Genomic DNA, 18,813 nt, shown 5'->3' with positions numbered 1-18,813 from the left:
TTCAAATTCCCCTCCAAATTTTTTTTTATGCAGATACTACATCTACTTCAGCAATTATTATCCTGTTTTGTAATTATCTTATATATATATATATATATATATATAATTATTATTATTATTACCTTAGGATACATATGCAGCAGTGGAATTCTTGAACTAAAAAGCACTATAAATTTAATAGTCAAGATACAGATTACCAGATTGGCCCACCAAAATACCAACTTTACTTCCACAAGTAGTGTGTGAGAATTTCAAACTTTGATTCTAATACCTTTTTTGGGGGGGAGGTATTCAGGGTCATGTTTATTTAATTTTTATTAGGTCTTGTGGTTGATATGTTATGGACATTTTCAATTACTGAATTTTTTTTTTAAATTTTATTGGGGAATATTGGGGAACAGTGTGTTTCTCCAGGGCCCATCAGCTCCAAGTCGTTGTCCTTCAATCTAGTCATGGAGGGAGCAGCTCACTGGCCCATGTGGGAATCAAACCAGCAACCCTATTGTTCAGAGCTCGCGCTCTAACCAATTGAGCTATCCAGCCACCCTCGATTCTAATACTTTTTTAAATGACCATTTGAAAAGAAAAAAGTTTTCATTTCAATTTTTGTTAATTATTAATGAAAATGAATATATTTTCACAAATTTTTATCTATGAATATTTTTTATTTGTAGGTTGTTTAATGGTTCAAAGCTGTTTTTCAGTTACTATACTTATCTTTCCATTTATGATAATGCAAAACATGGTTAAAATAGTTTTTCATTTCAGGCTATTTTAAGTTTTTTCATATGCAAATCAAATTGACTTTTCTTTATCACTATCTTTTATGCACAAAAAATTACTCTTCATCATAGGGACATACATTATCTTCTAATTATATAGTTTATTTATTAAAATTAGCTACTTGTTCCACAGGAAATACATTTTGCCATATAGTGTGAGGCAAGTATCAAATTTTGTTCTTTCCAAACATTTAATCAATTGTTCCAGACCAACTTTTATAAGAACTCCTTTCCCTCACCAATACTTAATTCCACATTTATTACCTACCAAAGATTTTTGTTAATTTTGATCTGTTTCTAGGGTCTCTGTTCTGTCCTACTGGTCTGGCTTTCTATTCTTAAAGCAGTATAACGCAACTCTAATTACTGTGGCATCTCCGAAGTACTGAAGCTACTTAGTATCCGATGACAGACTTCTAATTATTTTAATACTGAGTAGAACAAATCTCATTATTCTTCTCTAAACATTCTTGCCTCTATTTTCCTGTTAAGTACACCAGATGAACTTTGGAATAATTTTGTCTAATTTTGATAAAATTATTTTTGAAATGTTTATTGGTATGGAATTATAAACTGTGAATCAATTTAAGAAAGAAATTTTTACAAAACTGAGTTTCAAGATTAGTACTCAATGCTTCATTTACTCACACTTCCCCCTTCTACTTTGTTTATGTTCCTATAGGACCATCCTCACCAAATTATAAGCTTCCTGATCTCAAACTAGACTACAAGATGTGTAGAGCAGGACACAGAACAAACTTTCATCTCTTTAGTTGTTCTCCAACCTCAGTTCAGAAGCCTCTGGCTCCAAAGAGTTTGATAAATTTCTGGTAAATAATTGATCACATTATGTATCAATTAGGATTTAGATGTTACATTTTTACCAAGTATGTCATTGAAAAGAAATTTGAGTAACTGCTTTTTCCAGATAATCTGTAGTCCATCAGAACAATATAACATCAGTAGTCTATCTTATATCAAGAATTTAATTTGCTGTGATTTTAATTCTCACTTTTTTTTTACTTCATAGTGTTAGCATTAACACAGAAACATTAGGGAGTCTGGCTTTCTTTTATTTATGCCATAAACTTACTACAACTATTGGCTGTCAAATTTTGTGAATGTCTTGTAGTGACATCCTTAGTTTACCCTTATTTAAAAAACAAAGAAACAAACAAAAACAACAACACACAATTCAGTTGCCTTAGATATATTAGTTCAGATTGGAAGTCCTCAATAGCTAATGTACAGAGTGGGAAAGGACAAAGAATTTTAAATGAATACAGATATTAGAGAGACTACTTAGTATCTGACAACAAAGCATGAAAGGGTAGGTTTAAAAGAGAGGAAATGCAGGGTTGGGGGGGGAGAACAGATGTTTCATTAAGTAAACACACATCAAGAAATGTGTTCAACTTCAGTGAAAGTTAAAAAGGTTCCTAATCTGTAGTGTGAGGTTATATACAGGAAACATCAGATGTGCCATCAAATTTAACTAGGAAAAAAAGCCAGGAGCCTAGGTCAATATTTCTCTAATTGCAACTGGGGGTCCTATTCTCCAGGCTAATCAATTCCCTGTGTGTTTTCAAGGAAATAAATCACTAAAAATAATCAATCAACAAATGTTGGAACCAATCCTATAAAATGCTCAGAATTTTCCAAAAAGGAAAAAGTGAGATTGGTGTGTCTGTGTGTGTGTGTGTGTGTGTGTGTGTGTGTGTGTGTGTGTGTGTGTTGGAGGAGGTGATGATCCTCTCTTCAAAAATACAATAGTGCCTTCAAGCGAATTAGAATAGAGTAAACAGAATGGCTTAATATAACTTAAATAATTAGGGAACACTAGAAATAGGAAAGGAAGTGCTAAGTTGTGTTTACAAAAACAAGTTTTACATAAGAGAAAAGAATGAGTAAATGTATAGTTTGGAAAGAATTAATGAAAATAATAGTATTCAGAAATATAGGACTTCAATATTTGCAGGAAAATGTCAGAAAAGTATTAAAAAAGTATTTTCAGTTTTATATACATCTTCTAAGTAATACATTTCATATGTATTCCTGGATCAAGCAATATGTCTGTATAATATGCAATGAATAATTTATTTTATACTATAAAATTTTATATTAATGTTAATTACTAATTCTTACTATTTTTAATGAATAAAAATAAGATGGATTTTAAATTTCTGATGTATCTTAACTTGAAAAGAAGATCCTACAGCTGCTCACAAAAACCCATTCCTGTAATTCACATGTGGATAAAAAAGACTTGCATTCTGGACGAAAATTTTGCATGTTCGATTTTAATTCTTTATTCAACTTGAGTATGACAATAGCTTCTATCAGTGTAGATAAAATTAAAACTAAGTGACCATGCATTTGGGGAGTTAAATGAGGTATTTATACAGAAAACAACTCTTCCCTACCTATTAGGAAAAATAGATATAAATATACACATAGCAAAGTACATGTGGTAATATATTTAATTGTGTCAACTTCATTTTTATTACTTGTCTATTCTAAATATGTGCAACAAAAATCATCATTTTTTTGACATTGATTTTCGTGAGTGTGTCCTTCATACAAGCTTTTCTTATTCTTCATGATTTACTTATTCTACATTATGATCTTCTTATTCTACATTTCTTCTAAATGTCATCAAAATTAGCATATTTAAAGAATGCAAGATTTTGAATTCTAGTTAATAAATTCCCCACATATAACATATCATCTCAATTTTCTGAGAACAACCCAACCTGTATTTACTAATTGGTAAAAAGATTCACTCCATGCATATTACCCAATAAAAGAATAAAATATATACATTTTTGGAGGGGTTGTTTGGTGGCCAAGACATGGAAACAACCAAAGTGTCCTTCGATAAATGATTGGGTAAAGAAGATGTGGTACATATACACAATGGAATACTACTCTGCCATCAGAAAAGATGAAATAGTGCCATTTGTGATAGCATGGATGGATCTTGAGATTATTATGCTAAGAGAAATAAGTCAGACAGAAAAAGTCGAGAAGCATATGATTTCACTGATATGTGGGATATAAAACTAAAAACAACAAAGGAACAAGACAAACAAATGAAGAAACAAAAACTCATAGACACAGACAATAGTTTAGTGGTTACCAGAGGGTAAGAGTGGAGGGGGGAGGTAGATGAGGGTAAAAGAGATCAAATAAAATATATCGTGATGGAAGGAGAACTGACTCTGGGTGGTGAACACACAATGTGAGATATAGATGATGTACTACAGAATTGTACACCTGAAACCTATGTAACATTACTAACAATAGTCACCCCAATAAACTTTAATTTAAATATATATGTATATAATTTAACTTAAATACACACACACACATTTTCCTCATTTATTTCTATTGAATCTCAGAAAACAGATTTTTTCAAGCAGAACATACTGAAACTATCTGGTAATCAGAGAATAAGAAAGATATAATTAGGTATTAATTTGAATGCATTTATCTCCTCATAACTCAATTTAAAAATAAAGTTTTTAAGATGCAATCTTTTTAACCTTTACTACTAAACTGGTAATAGTAAGCATTAATGTAACAGGTGGGCTCCTGTGGTTTTAATAATAATGAAATACAATCAACTGTCTCATATCATATTTCCAGGAAAGTAAGTGACATCCAGACCTAAGCATGATCCTTAGGCAACTCTACTATTGGCACGAAAGGGTTCAAACTCCCCAGAGGGAGCATATAGCTTCAGGCCCTGGGTTTAATTGAAACTTTAACAAAATATATCACCTATTTAATGCAGCTGAACTGGATGCTGGCCTTTGTACTGTATAGACTACTGCACAGCAAATTAGCGTCGGTAACCATGGTACATAAAGTAGAATTTTTATCAAGCATGAATGGTAAAAAGAAAAACATTAAACCACTGCCGTTTTATAATGAGACATGAACTTTTAAAAGAAAATTGTATAGATTTTACACATAAATTTTATGTTTATTCTTTTTGATACACAGCCAAAAGTTCATGATTTCCTTATCTTGTTGGCTCTACATCTTATAAAATGAACTTTTAAAGTCTCGCAAAATTACATTTTGTTTTTCTAGACTGTTAAAGTACACACCTAGCACTGGTCTCCTGGTCATGTCCTTTCTGACGATGGATATATATAAAAGTGATATTAATAGATTATCTTAAAACATTATAAGTTAATATTCTTTTTGGAGGTATACGGATCAATGGTTAATCAAGTTATATGGTCGTATGTTTATAAGATTGACTCACTGATTTTCAAGAGTGCCAATGGAGCAATCATAGGAAAATCACCAGAACTCAAAATAGGAGAAGCAGGTGGTCTAAAAAGCTTAACACTACTGGAGTGTTAATGGTTCCACACTTGAAAGATGTGAAGTTCAAATCTCAGTTAAAAACCATCTCTTTCACAGTTGGTATGTTAAATGCCTCAAGCAATTCACTTAAGAATAACCAGTCAAAGAAGAAACACTAAGCATGTAAACTAAACCCTCATGTCAAAAATTCACTCTGAATATAGCTACTCTAAATATGTTCTGGAACAAGGTGAGATGAACGAATACACACACACAAACACACACACACACACACACACACACTTCTTCAACCAAAATAAATGATTCAGCTAAAAAACCAGCCATACTGAAGGCTTAGAAAGAAACAGAGTTGTTTTACAGCCATTATACCAAGAAAACTCAGTATATAGTATATATACTTCAAGTAGAGTTAGGATAAATTTACAAGTGAGAATTTTTGTATTTTTGTTTTCAGGAGGTACATTTGACATTTCATGTGTCAGTTCTTCTTACTTGAATAGTAGTAAGGAATCTAAATATCACTGGTAACCGTTTATAATACTTAACTCTTTCACTCCACAATTTTCTTTCTCAAAAATATATTATAATTCTAAAATTTGTACAAGCTTTCTACTCCCAAAAATTTGCTCTAATAAATTCACTGTTTCCTATCAATGGTTCTTTCCCCATTCTCTGGGAGTAGCTCAACAAAATTGGGGAAATCTCTCATAACTAAAGAGCTGCTTTCATGAAACTGAAAATTAAATACAGATTTCCCCCTTTTGATTAGAGAATATGAGGAGAAAACATCTTTTCAATTTCAAACCTATGCCACGTAAAAGATTTGTTATTTGAAGGTTGATGTAGGAAAATATCTTTTCCAATACTGAGCTAGAATTTTGTAACAGGGAAGTGTTAAAACAAACTGGGAATTATCAGGAATAAGAGATTCAAAACAGTATGATAAAAACAAGGGCAAACAAGACAACACACAGTAATACACCCTTATCATGCTATTCCTCTGGAAGAGCTATGTAATCTATCCCTAAGGTAAAAGCATATCACCCATAATAAACACACTTTAAAAAATTAGGAAAATTAAAATACATATGTAAATTATAACTAATGTAACATTAGAAGTTTAAAAAGCTTGAGATTTGTCTTTTTGTTTGGTTTGGTTTGTTTGGTGCAGTCCACACAGGACAACCTACATAGTTATGGAGAAAATGTTCGTACGGTTAGAGTAATACAGTTTTCCAAATTTTATTTATAGGTATTTGCTTAGTAAGGAAGGACACTAAAGATCTCCAGACCAAGTGTGAAATTTCCTGGAAAGTTCTCTGAGAGCAGGAACCTTATGGACTATTTTCCATTTCATATTGCCATCACTTCTGTACTGAGTGGAGGGTACGTGACTTAATTTTCCCCCCCCACAGAGGTTATTCTGAACAGTGATTACAGACTACAGTGACAAAGCAGTAACTAGGTTCTTCACTTACTGCATGAAACACATTACGCCCCCTTTGTTCTCAGAATATATTACCAAGATGAAATGGCCTAAATTGCTTATGTAATTAAACCCAACAATTACTTTGCACTAAGGAAGCAGAGTAATTTTATTTTAAATAGTAAATAGGCTTAAAATGACCTTTGGGATTAGAAGGGCTCTAACTGATAAAAGTAATTGGAAGTTAGAACCTAATTTAGTTTCCCGTAATCTTTTAGTATTATTCAAAAGCAATAGTCAAGTAGACATTTAAAGGGAAATAATTATAGAGAAAGAAGAGAAAAATTGAGGATGGTTAGAAATCATCCTATGTAAGTTTTTTTAATGCCATGCATATTTAATGCATCTGCAATGAAACCACAATTGTGTAGGTGTTATATTCTTTTTCGTTAAGATGCAGAGTTTTTTGTTATACATCTATGTAATAGATAAATAATACACACACACACACACACACACACACACACATTCTGCTGATTTTTAAATGAGTAAAGAAAAGTTATATTGACACAGTAAAAAACATGCCAGTTTCGGTAACACAAAAGGCCTAAAATAGAAAAAGCACTTGAATTAAAGTCAGGAAGCTACACTTCTGGGTCTAACACAAACTGTGTCATCCTAAACGTATCAACTTAACTCACTAGGTGCTCAGTTTTATCTTTTAAAAGAAAAGAGATTGTGTAAGGAGAAGTTTTAAGATAGGAATCTTCCATTGCTAACATTGTATGATTCTAAAATACACCTATAATGTGAGAATCAAAGAAATTGAGATTCAATAATGGCATGTAATAGGTTTCAGAATAAAAAATTTTGACTAAGTCTAGGGGGGAAAATATGTCATGGCAGAAAAAATAGAAGAAACTCTAACCTAAATATGACAATTTTAATTGAGTACTCAAATAATGGAATTAAGTTAATTGGGCATTAATTGAGTATGCAGTTTCACTTTCAGTTAACATAGTTATAAAAGTATGATTTGAGAGACAAGGGGAAATGGATTTCCAGAGAAAATACAATTCTAGAAAGCACAGCACTAAGTAAAATCCCTGTTGAAAGTCAGTGACTGCAAGACCATCACACATCACAAAATCTTACTTACAGAGAAATCATACTTAAACATCAGTAAATACAAAAAGAACTGACAGAATACAATAATTGACCTTTGGAGTTAAAAGACTCACAGAAATGATAATGATTACATCTTATGAAAACATTTACTAGGTTGAGCATTTGGTCCAAAAACTTTATCTTCATTCTCTCAGGCAATTGTCAAACTGACAATACTATTAGAGCCATCTAAAAGATGGGGAAACTGAGGCCTCAGTTAAATAATTTGTTCAACATCACTCAGCTAGTAAGTGTCAAAACCATGACTAGAACCTGGGTAATGACTTCACACTATCCTGAATGTCCACGTAATACAACCTGTTCTCCCAAGAGGAATCCGAAGCCCATAGAAATAAAGTAACATACCTGGGTAGGAGCAATTTTAACAGCTATTTTGTGATTTGGTCTATAAATTTCATGCATTCTCAGACTTTGCTAATTACAACCACCACCTAGGTGAAAGTTTTTTTTTTAAGTTTTTTTTTATAAAATAATATTTAGCATCTGCTTTACTATCATTTATATATGTCTGTAATTCACATGAGTTTAGATGGGATGATATTCCTCAGTAATTGTTATTCAATCATCTTGGTCTTATGAATTCAAAGAGAATATATATGAATTCAATGAGACTATATTTTTAAACAGTATTTTTCAATTTTACTTAAGATACGCCAGAGTAAAAACAAACAGTCTTAGAGTAAGATATAGAAAAATTTAATTTGGGAAGTAAATTAATCAAACTTGTGTTTTTTTTCCTATTAATACACAAATGGGAAAATAGGCTCATTTGGTGTTCAGGATAAGTCAACTACCTGCATGTAGCACAGAGTAATACAAGTTTTTCATAAAATGTTCAAGAGAAGGGAAAATGCAAAGAACCAGAGTGTCTTTTTCTAAAGCAACTGCAACGAATTGAGCTATTAACTAGCAATAATACACAATATAACTATTTTTCACACACTTACTTTATTTCTCCTAACCTCCAAATAAAAAGAAAAAATAGGATGGAAAAAAATAATAATGTTTTTTTTAATAATAATAATATACACACACACACAAATGCTTGTAAAGGGGAAAATGAATGAGGCATGAGAAAAATGAGTACTTACAAGTTAAATCTAGCCAGACATTATAATCCATCACTGATCCCCAAAGGGCACTAACAATATGTAAATGTGCGAATTAGGAAACACATTCAAGGCTGTTGATAAACTTGATAGGATAATCAGCACATGCTGACAGACTAATGAAACCGATGAACTGATAAGGCAGCTTATCTCCTGGGCCATTTTTTTTTTTTTTTTTTTTTTTACATCAAATGGAGGCTAATGTATTAGGAGTTAAAGCAAACACTCAGAGGATTTCAACCATTTGATTAGGAGGTGAACTGTCTGAGAAAATTATAGTTTCATGAACAACTGAAAGGACAGAACCTGGTCAGACAACAGACCTTCACATAAAATTAAACAGAAGGCAGCCACAATAATTATGGGAGAAATCTGCAATTTTAAATTATATTGGGATTCTCCCCTTGCAAATTGTTAGAGTGCTTTTCAGAGTCTGGGCTTACTATATACTGCTTTCTATAATAGAAAATAAGACAAAGGACTAAACAATAACCCCAGGGACACACTTGTCTTTCACTTTCACTGCCTGTTTGTGCTCAGCATCTGTGTAACCATGAGAGACAGATCCCAAGGTACCGGCTGAATTTTCAGTCAAATTTATTTACATAAAATAACTGAATGAATTTTCTGAAGTCACCAACTATAGTGAATGTCACACTACCTATTAACAATAAAAATGCCAAAGGCAGTCTCTTGCCAAGGACGCCACAGTCTTTTCCTAATTAAAATAAAGACATCTTATTTGATAATTGAGGGAAATTGGGATAAGACCTTCCTTCCCAAGCATTAGCATTCAGAATAAAACTCTAAACTAAAATCATTAAGTCTCTTTAGATAGAGAAAATGAACCTTTTAGTATTCATTTTGACAGGAATAACCATCCAGTTATTAACACAGAAAATTTAATTCAGATGATAAATCTACACACTCTCGGCACATACTCTCTGGACATGTACATTTCACCTGGAAAGAAACACTGAAGTAAAATGCTGGATCATGAAAAGCACTGCTTTAATTTATGAGTTTAAGGGCAAAAGTACATTTCATGAAGGTAGAGCTTACCTTTGAGTAATCATAGCAAAGAGAAAAAAGAAACAGCAACTAGAAATACGCCAACTTTTGTTTTAATATGAGCATGAAATATTATGGGGCACAGGCTAACTGGGGGCAGGAGTCCCAGAGACATAAAATGAATATATTCACCTATTCTAAATCCTAATTATTTCCTGTTTATTGACCCATGTCTCATTCTGTCTCTAAACAATTTCTAAAATTTCTGTCATTTAGAAAAAAGAAAAAGTGAGTGTCCTTGCCAAGCACAGGTTCTCTAGTTTGGGAAGATTTTAGATATTTTTTATGTATGTGTGCTCAAGCCATATAGCTAGTATCCAATTACTCACATCATAGAATATAGAAGCATAAAATCATCCTAGAGACCATGTAGTCTAATTTATTTTACATGCATGAAGGAGGCCTAGAAATATTTTTAAAATTAACCAAGTTTAATGAGAAAAGGAAATGTGAGTTTGCAATTTGTGCTTTGAAAAAAAGAAGTATCTGATTTGAAAACAAAAACAACCAGTTCCCTTCTCTCCCTTAGCTCGTAACAGCCAAGTTAACCAATCAGCAGAGCATCTTAAATTTTAGGGACTCTTTCCAAGAGTCACATACTTAATAGGCAGCTTTCAGGTGTGTCCACCATCAAATAGTTGTAGTAACAATAAAGTCACAAATCAATTGCAGGTGACAGGTAGATATTTTATTAGAAATTCTAGTTCTTGACCTCTTGTCTAGAAAAACCCATGCCCTAGGTTATGTACTTTCTGACTAATAAGGGGATTGAGCTGATTATCCCCATGTAGCAAAAAGAATAAGTGTAGTATCACACTTCCGTTCTTCATATTATTGTTTTTACTCTAAAATACTAACTCTGAAAAAAATCCATTGAGATCCAAGACCTGATCATGAAAACCACCCAAGTCGACTCCATTATTCTTATCTTTTATAAGCATCAAAAATCATTCATCTCTACACCAGATCATGTTTAATTTTGAGGATCTTCTGATTAAGAAAAATAACATGATCAAAAGGTGCCATGAATTTGAAACATTTCTTAAAATCTACATGTATTTTATTCATCTTTTTCAATCTCCAGTCTAGCTAATTCTTAACACCCTGATGGGTTTATGAACCCCTTGCAGCAACACTGGGATCTGGCCAATTTGTTGAGAATCACTATGTTAAACACTTATCTGCTCCTGTCAGAACAAGTGTGCTTTGTGAAAATTTGAATGTGACACCACATTGTGAATAAGGTTTTTGGGGTGAGGATTAATGATATAACCTATGAGAATTCCATTAACAGAAGCACAGGTTTTAATTTCTCCACAGGTCTCTGAAATAGCAATTGATATATTAATGTTTTACTTACCCATCATGTTGTACAAGCTCTGTGGGGCAAATTGCCTTGGCATTTTCTGAATTGCTTCCTTATACACACTAAGGGCATCCTAATTTAAGAAACAAACAAATAAACATTAAGTACAAGGATAGTCACCAAAACTGAAATAAGAACATCCTTCTAAAATTGAAACCTTCCATTGCTATTGCTAAAAAGTTCACTGGAGGAAAAAAATTGAGCTGTCTCTTGGTATCATACTACCTCAATTTCATGAATGAAAATATTCAACCCCAGTGAATATTCAACCCCATATAAAAATTCACTTTAACAAGGAGTTGAATATTACCAATTCTCTTTTATGTTAATATTAAAATTTTAGTTCACATAGTTTATTCAATTAAAAATACTAGAAAAATTCATGTCTGGAAGTCACCTGTAGTCATCTAGAATCTATAGCTACTTAAAGGATGGCAATCAAGTAGACAGAAATAAAATATCAAATAACAAATCTAGCTACTGAGACCCACTGAGATTATTAAATGTAACGATTTCAAAAGTTCTATCTCTATCATTATATTGCATTCATACATCCTGTAAGAGTATGTAAGGTGTGGTTTGAAAGAGCGAGAACCTTGTACAAGGTCCGGTCTGCATCACTTTTCCTCTCTCCCAATTTAAAAAAACATAAAATTAGTATTATTTTATTATTGTTTCAAAAATAATTTAAAGAAATGGGTATGATTTACATCCAATTTTAATACTCAGAATACAATGTATTTTTTTAACATCCAATACTGGATAAAAGATAACAGTAATAATGTGTCTTCAATTATAAAATCAGAGATGGTAAGCAAATAAGCTTGAGAAGCAATACATGCTTCTCATGCATTTCCCTTTCTTGAAGACTTGTTCTGAGAAATTCACAGTAAAGAAATTTGTTTTCTTTAGCAGAGGCTTCTGTTTTTTTAAATTTTATTAAATTTATTGGGGTGACACTGGTTAGTAAGATCATATAAGTTTAAAGTGTACAATTCTGTAATACAGCATCTGTTTATTTCTTCGTGTGTTCACCACCCAAAGTCAAGTCTCCTTCCGTCGCCATATATTTGACCCCTTTTCCTCTTTCCTAACTCCTCCAATCCCCTTTCCCTCTGATAACCACCATACTATTATCTGTGTCTAGGAGTTTGTTTGTTTTGTTTGTTCCTTTGTTTCTCTCTGTTTTAGTTCTTTTTTCCAAACAATTTTCCCCGTTAAACGCTTTTACTAAAAATACATATGAGCCTCTTAAATGATCATAGTGACCCTGCAATGAGATGGTAGGGTAGGGAACACTGAGACTGGATCAGAACAAGGGGAAGGAAAAGGGCAGTGTGGTTTTGGCCCCACCTCATAGCGGCCCTGCTCGTGGTAGAGTTTGCCCAGGTTGTACAGACAGCTGGTAACCGAGCTCTTGTGCGCGTGAGGGTCCTTTAGGTTTTCATCAGGGATCTCAGAACACTTCAGAAAAGTGCGGCGCGCTTCTTCTGTCTTTCCTTGGTTCATCAGAATAATACCGGTGTTTAAATATGCAGCTGAGGGGGAAAAGGTGGAAATATAAATATGAGAAGATGATTTCCACTGTGGATACAATGAAGGTATATTTACTTCAATTTAGTTTCTATGGATTATTTCTTACATTAAAAGAAAACCAAGAAATACATACTTAGGGAACAAATATATATGGGAACAATGAATGTAATAAGAAGTGCAGGTGTCACTGAAAATATATATCGGGGAGTGTTTGCCCTCAAGGATTTCAAAATATTTTGAGCTTAAAATCTAGATGAATAAAAAAAATGTATTTCTCTTAATATACTGAAAATGACAAACAGATATCAAAACATGATTAAGTTTAGAAAGATATAACTGTGAGAGGCTCATAATTCAAATATTCAAAAATTGGAGTACCGCTTTGTTTTGTTTTTTTCTGTGAGGCTGTAAGTTACCAAGATGATTTTCATGGATAAAGAAGAAAAGAAAGAGGTATTTTTAAAAAATTTGAATATTACTTACAAGCCAGTGTAGGCCTGCTCCCGATCGCCAATTTATAATAATGCAGTGCTTCTGAAAACCTGCTGTTCTCCTGGAGAAGCAACCCTCTGCAAGACAAAAACAGAAATTTGGAGATAGGCCTGTGTTACTATACGTAAAGCCACAAATTTTTATTTTGTATTTCAAAACTAAAAGCAGCTAAGGGGCCATAAAAATGCTGACCTGGTACTATAAAAATAAATTCTAAATAAAAGGATATATTCCTCGGGAGAGAAAATATTGGAGAGGTATCAGCTGCATTTGAAATAGAAAGTATTAAGAAGTATTTTCAAAAAGCCCTTTACCCCCACTGAACTTTCCCCTTTCCAGCAGCTTTTCTCTCCCACTGGAATTACAAACCACCTGGATTTCTTCCTGGAGCATGCACATTTTTTCCCACCACATCAGAAAGGAAACTTGTTTAAGATAGTGTGATATATATATATATATATATATATATATATATATATATATATATATATATATATAGTGCTCACTTCCTAGCCATATTGCTTGGGAAATACTGACCTCTGACTGCGGGAAAGACAAAGGTAATCTAGGTCAATAGGATGAAGAGAGTCAGAATTTAATCAGATGTCATAAAGGAACGAAGAAAAAGAGTGAAGACTATCCACATTGTTATTTCTAGCAAATAAGGTGGGATTTCAGAAAACTGGGCCCATTTCAGGTCACTGCTGTGAGACACACTTTTTTCCACAGACCCTGAGACTCCATGCTCCCTACCCTCCTCCTCCTCCTCCTCCTCCTCCCCAGGAGGCTCCTTAGTCAGTGGTCACATGGACTAGCCAAGCCATTCCAGACCCCACCCTCATCACCTAAATGAGAATGAATTCTACTCACATCTATGAAAATAAGGCGTCAGGGAATTGGACTAAGTTCAAAAAGCTCTCAGAGAGGGCTTTTTGGCCTGACCCCATTCTCTTGTAATCAGCAAGTATTTTACAAATGCTTGGCACCTCCTTTGGGCCAGCTACTGCTGTTATCAACCCTAAATTGCAGATTCTACTTGCCAGCTGCTGAGGCCCTTGAAAGACCTTAAAGGGAGCTTTGCAAAATGAGAAGGCTACTGATAAAAACTTATCATTTCCGTAGAGCATTTTAAAATACTCAGCTTATTATTTAATGGGCATCATTGAAAAAGTATCTAAAGCAAATCATTCTGAAATTAAACTCCTATCATTAGTGTACATTAACCTCATTATTTCTAACATTATTTGTTAAAAAGTCATTTGAATAGACCAAATGCTCCAAAACACATTAACGTCACTTACATATATACAAAAATGTGTATATTTTTATTAAAAATTTTGAAAAACAATTAATATGATCATAACATTGATACGCTTTGCTGTTAAGTGTACTTTTCAGTTGCTGGAAACAAAGAACAAAGCTTCCTGTAGTACCCAAGAGTTTGTGAAAGTGTTCAGTTGTCTTTAAAAGCAAGTAAAACAGATAAAGAGAAAGAACACTAACATACTTTTCAAAAAAGGAATAATATTCTTTATAACAGTAATTTTATTCACAAAATGCTTTCCAGTTAACTAAGCTCATTTACATATCTTATTTTAGAAACTTATCTACAAGCTTAATTGTCTTCATCACTTTCACTGGAGATTCAGATGAGGTGGTTTTTTCCTTTGCTACAAAGCTAATGACACCAGAGGAAAAATACCATCCAGATATTGAATCCTGTTCTACCTTTTTTAAGAATTAAAATCTTTCCATTAGCTCCTCTTTACCTATTATTTTCAAAGTCTTTCCCTATTACAGTTTCCTTTCTCTTAAGCTACAAAAATGTTCATGGGCTTGTTAGCATAAAGGGGGGAAAAAAATCCCTACAACCTTTATTCATTCCTGCATCCAGTTCTGACTACCACTTATTATGGTTCTTCCTTTTAAGAATGGTCTATGGTGCATCTCTCCAATGACTCAAATTCCATTTACTCCTTAATCCAGTTTAGGCTCTTCACCAGAATGCCACAGAAATGTCATAATAAAATTTCTACTAACTATCAAACCTTGAACATATTATGTTTATGCAAATCACCCACTCAACTGTAGCACCTACTCGTATGACGGTTGAATTCATCTTCTTTCCTGAAACTCTGTATTTCCTTGGCTTCTGGAAAACCAGTTTCCTCTAATTATCTTCTATCCCTGGCCATATCTTACAGAGAATGAAGAAAGTGTCTCTCCATTCATTTATTCCTTTAAAAGAAGCTGGTGTTTCACAGGACTTTGTCTTTTTCTCTTTCTTGATAAATACTGTCTCTACATAAGATCATGCATAGGAGTACATGTAGCTCATATGCTGACTGTACTCTCTCCTGACATCCAAATCTATTTTAGCAGTTCACTGAGCCACGTCAATCTGGGTGCTCACTGGAATTTCAAAATCAATACATCCCCTGAAAATAGTATCTCCCACTCAAAACTTAATAAAGAGATAATGAAATAAATAAAAGAAAAAAAATCTCTCAACCATCATGCACTCCAGTTGCTAAATCAGAAACCTGATTATCACTGTTGACTTTTCACTTATCCTCACAATTCCATGTTTTATAAAGTCTCCAAAACCTATCAATTCTTATTTTCTAAGACACTTTATTCTGCCCCTCAAGGTTCATCTTTATGGCTCTACCAGAGCCCCTTTTGTCTTTCCTGTCACCTAAATAACTGCAATAGCCCACTAATTAGTCTCCATATAATTACATTTCGAAAGGGCAAATATGCTGTTAGGCTAGACAGAAAGAACACGAGGAGATGAGCACAGATCTTTGAAAATGTGCCCAAAGCCCATAAACACTAGAAACTGATATATTGGGTCCTTAAGGCTCCCCAATACTGATGTATAATATGCTTGTAATTTTCCAATTCATAAAACACACAAAAAAGAGAAAATGATAAATAGCATAATAACTACGCCCAGATGATCCTGTCCAGTGTGCCCTACTCTTTTAAGGAATCTAGTCACACAGAGAGATGTAGCAGGCAAATCTCCAGAATTAGATATAGCATCGCTTTGTAAATTAGAGTATCATCCTCTGCATCATCTGAATAAAGTTAGCAGTGGAGAGAGTTCCACCAGCTAAGATGGCTATTGCGATTGATTTCTCATGGCTAAGTATGTCATTGAGCATCAGCGGTGCCCTAGTATGCATGCTACAAATGTGAACAGGACAGAAATGCACTTGCTCGTGATATGCAATCGACTGGGGGAGACAAGAAAGCAAATAAATGGTGTGGAAAATTACAATGATAGAGGACAGTAGACCAATACCATTCCAGCTCAGGAAGGGACAAGGAAAGTTTCGCAGAGTCAAATTGACATTGGCAGAGGCTTGAAAGTAAGCAGCAGTCAGCCAGCAATAAAAAGTGTTATCATGAGCCCCATGGTACACAGGAAAAAAAAAAAAAAAAAAAAGAGGTCCACAGAAAATTTACCAACTAACTCTCAGTTTTACGGTTAATAAGAGGCAAAGCCAGGATGGGAACAGTTTCTCTGATACTAAATCCCAGGCTCTTGATAGAAGAAAAAGAGAAGAGGAAAGAGGTAATTCTATTCCAGATACAGGTGTACTAGGTTATGTTTCCTTTTGCTTTAAAACTCTCCAGATTTTGTATAACACTAACTTACACTGATCCTCTGAAAAAGAATGCAATGCTGTTTTGGCAGGTCAGTATGAGTTTGGGTCAATTCTAATCCTGTAATAACCAAGCTTCTGTTACTGCTGTTCTCCACATTTACAGAATCTATTCTTTATTTTACTGAAGATATAACAGAGGGATAGAAACCCTTCACATCGTAATAGTTACGGTAATAATAATAATAGCTAAATTTACTCAGCACTTACAATATATTATTACTCCACAATCATCTTAGGAGGTAGGTTATTATTACTAGCCCCATTTTATAAATGATGAATCTTGGGCAAGAAAAAGCTCAGCAATATGCCAAAGGTCACACAACTAGTAAAAAGTATGCTCCACTTCAAGCTCAGCAGTCTTATTACGATAAGTAGGATTTGTATTTTAATAAACAACTCATACCAAAGGCTTTTCCATGACTATTTAAACTTGACGACATAGTTTGTTTGCATGCTAACCATGTCAACATAATCTTCTGGTTTCTATGGATATTAAAAACAGGAACACATTTTAATATCATCAAGCCAGAATCTAATGGGAAATAATTTTATTCACGTTACGTGAAGTTGCCTTTCAATTAAGGAAACTGGCCTATGCTATACATTAATGTAAAGTTAACATGTCTTTTGGGGGAGAAACTGGAAAAATATCACCAATCTCTAAATGACATGTAGTAAACTCACTTTTATATATCTATGTGTATAGGTGGATGTATTACAGTACTTTTAATAGAAGAAAATATTTTACTTCTCATACTTCTCCTCCAATGATTTATCTTTCAGAACAAGTCACTGAAATTAAGCAGCAAGTGAATATAAATTTAGATAGATAAATAAAACAGGACTAATAAACATTTGTTTTTGTCAAAGGAAGAATACATATATACTATTAATAAATAGTATTACATATAGTATACAACAAATTATATATAATATATATAAAATATTATTCACTGGATATATAAAATACTAACCACTTTTACACTTAAACACTTAACACTTAAATTATAGAAGGCCACTTTATTTCAAGAAAAAATAAAAGTATCTCCTTAAATCCTTTCTGCTTTTTTATCTGATTTTTGTCATATGTTCTAGTAATTACCATTAAGTGTATAGAATTTCTTTCCCTGTGAAAATTTTGCTCATCTTTACCCAGTCTCCTCTAACAACCCTGTTTTTGTCAAAAATATCATAGCTTAAAAATCACAATAATCTAGATACTTGAGAAATGAAAATCAGTCAAATCCATGACAACAGTAGATTTGCACAGAGTTTAATCCCAGCATTAAATGTAAATAGGTATAAAAATACCTAGCTGATTTAAATATTGACAGAGACAGAAGGGGAACAATTATTTAGCACAGTGCTTCTCAATCAGGGGTAACTGGGCAATGTGAGGAGACATGGTTGTCACAACTGGCTGGATGCTACTGGCCTCTAGTGGGTAGAGGCCAGGGATGCCATAAAATATGTAAACATGTCAGAAGACACAAGACAGTCCCCTAAAGCAAAGAATTATCCAATTCGAAATGTCAATAGTGCTGAGGTTAAGAAACCACATTTAGCATTTCATATGTACTAACTGCAACACATTTTTTCAGAAAATAAGGTTCTCATGTCCCTGCCAATCACATACATGAACTATGTAAACAATAAAGAATATAAGAAAGCAAAATACAGGGATTAAATTATTTTCAATAAAAATCTAAGTTATTATTTTTGTCTTCATAAAAAATGCCGTATTCTAAAAATTAAAAAGAAGAAGCATGCCCTTCCCCTCCACTGTCAGTACATCTGAAGAAACTGTCAGCGTCTCTCTGTAATA

At 33.3% G+C, this 18,813-nt stretch overlaps 1 protein-coding gene across 4 annotated transcripts in view; it reads right to left on the bottom strand.

Annotated features, from left to right (window-relative positions):
• TMTC2 (transmembrane O-mannosyltransferase targeting cadherins 2) overlaps positions 1–18,813 on the bottom strand; it is a 388,309-nt gene that overhangs the window by 118,439 nt on the left and 251,057 nt on the right. For all 4 annotated transcript variants that reach the window (XR_012493907.2, XR_012493906.2, XM_074325339.2 and 1 more), the window contains exons 5-7: positions 13,303–13,388; positions 12,637–12,821; positions 11,278–11,356 (exon numbers count right to left, since the gene is read on the bottom strand). Coding sequence is in view for 2 of the 4 variants with exons in the window: in XM_074325339.2 (XP_074181440.1) it covers positions 11,278–11,356; positions 12,637–12,821; positions 13,303–13,388 (350 nt within the window). In the remaining 2 variants the exon portion in view is untranslated. The remainder of the gene's footprint in view (positions 1–11,277; positions 11,357–12,636; positions 12,822–13,302; positions 13,389–18,813) is intronic.

Source organism: Rhinolophus sinicus, chromosome 1, assembly GCF_057876585.1.
Source record: "Rhinolophus sinicus isolate RSI-liver-muscle chromosome 1, RSI-T2T, whole genome shotgun sequence".
Classification (NCBI taxonomy): Eukaryota; Metazoa; Chordata; class Mammalia; order Chiroptera; family Rhinolophidae; genus Rhinolophus; species Rhinolophus sinicus.
This window is presented reverse-complemented; position numbering and strand designations above follow the sequence as displayed.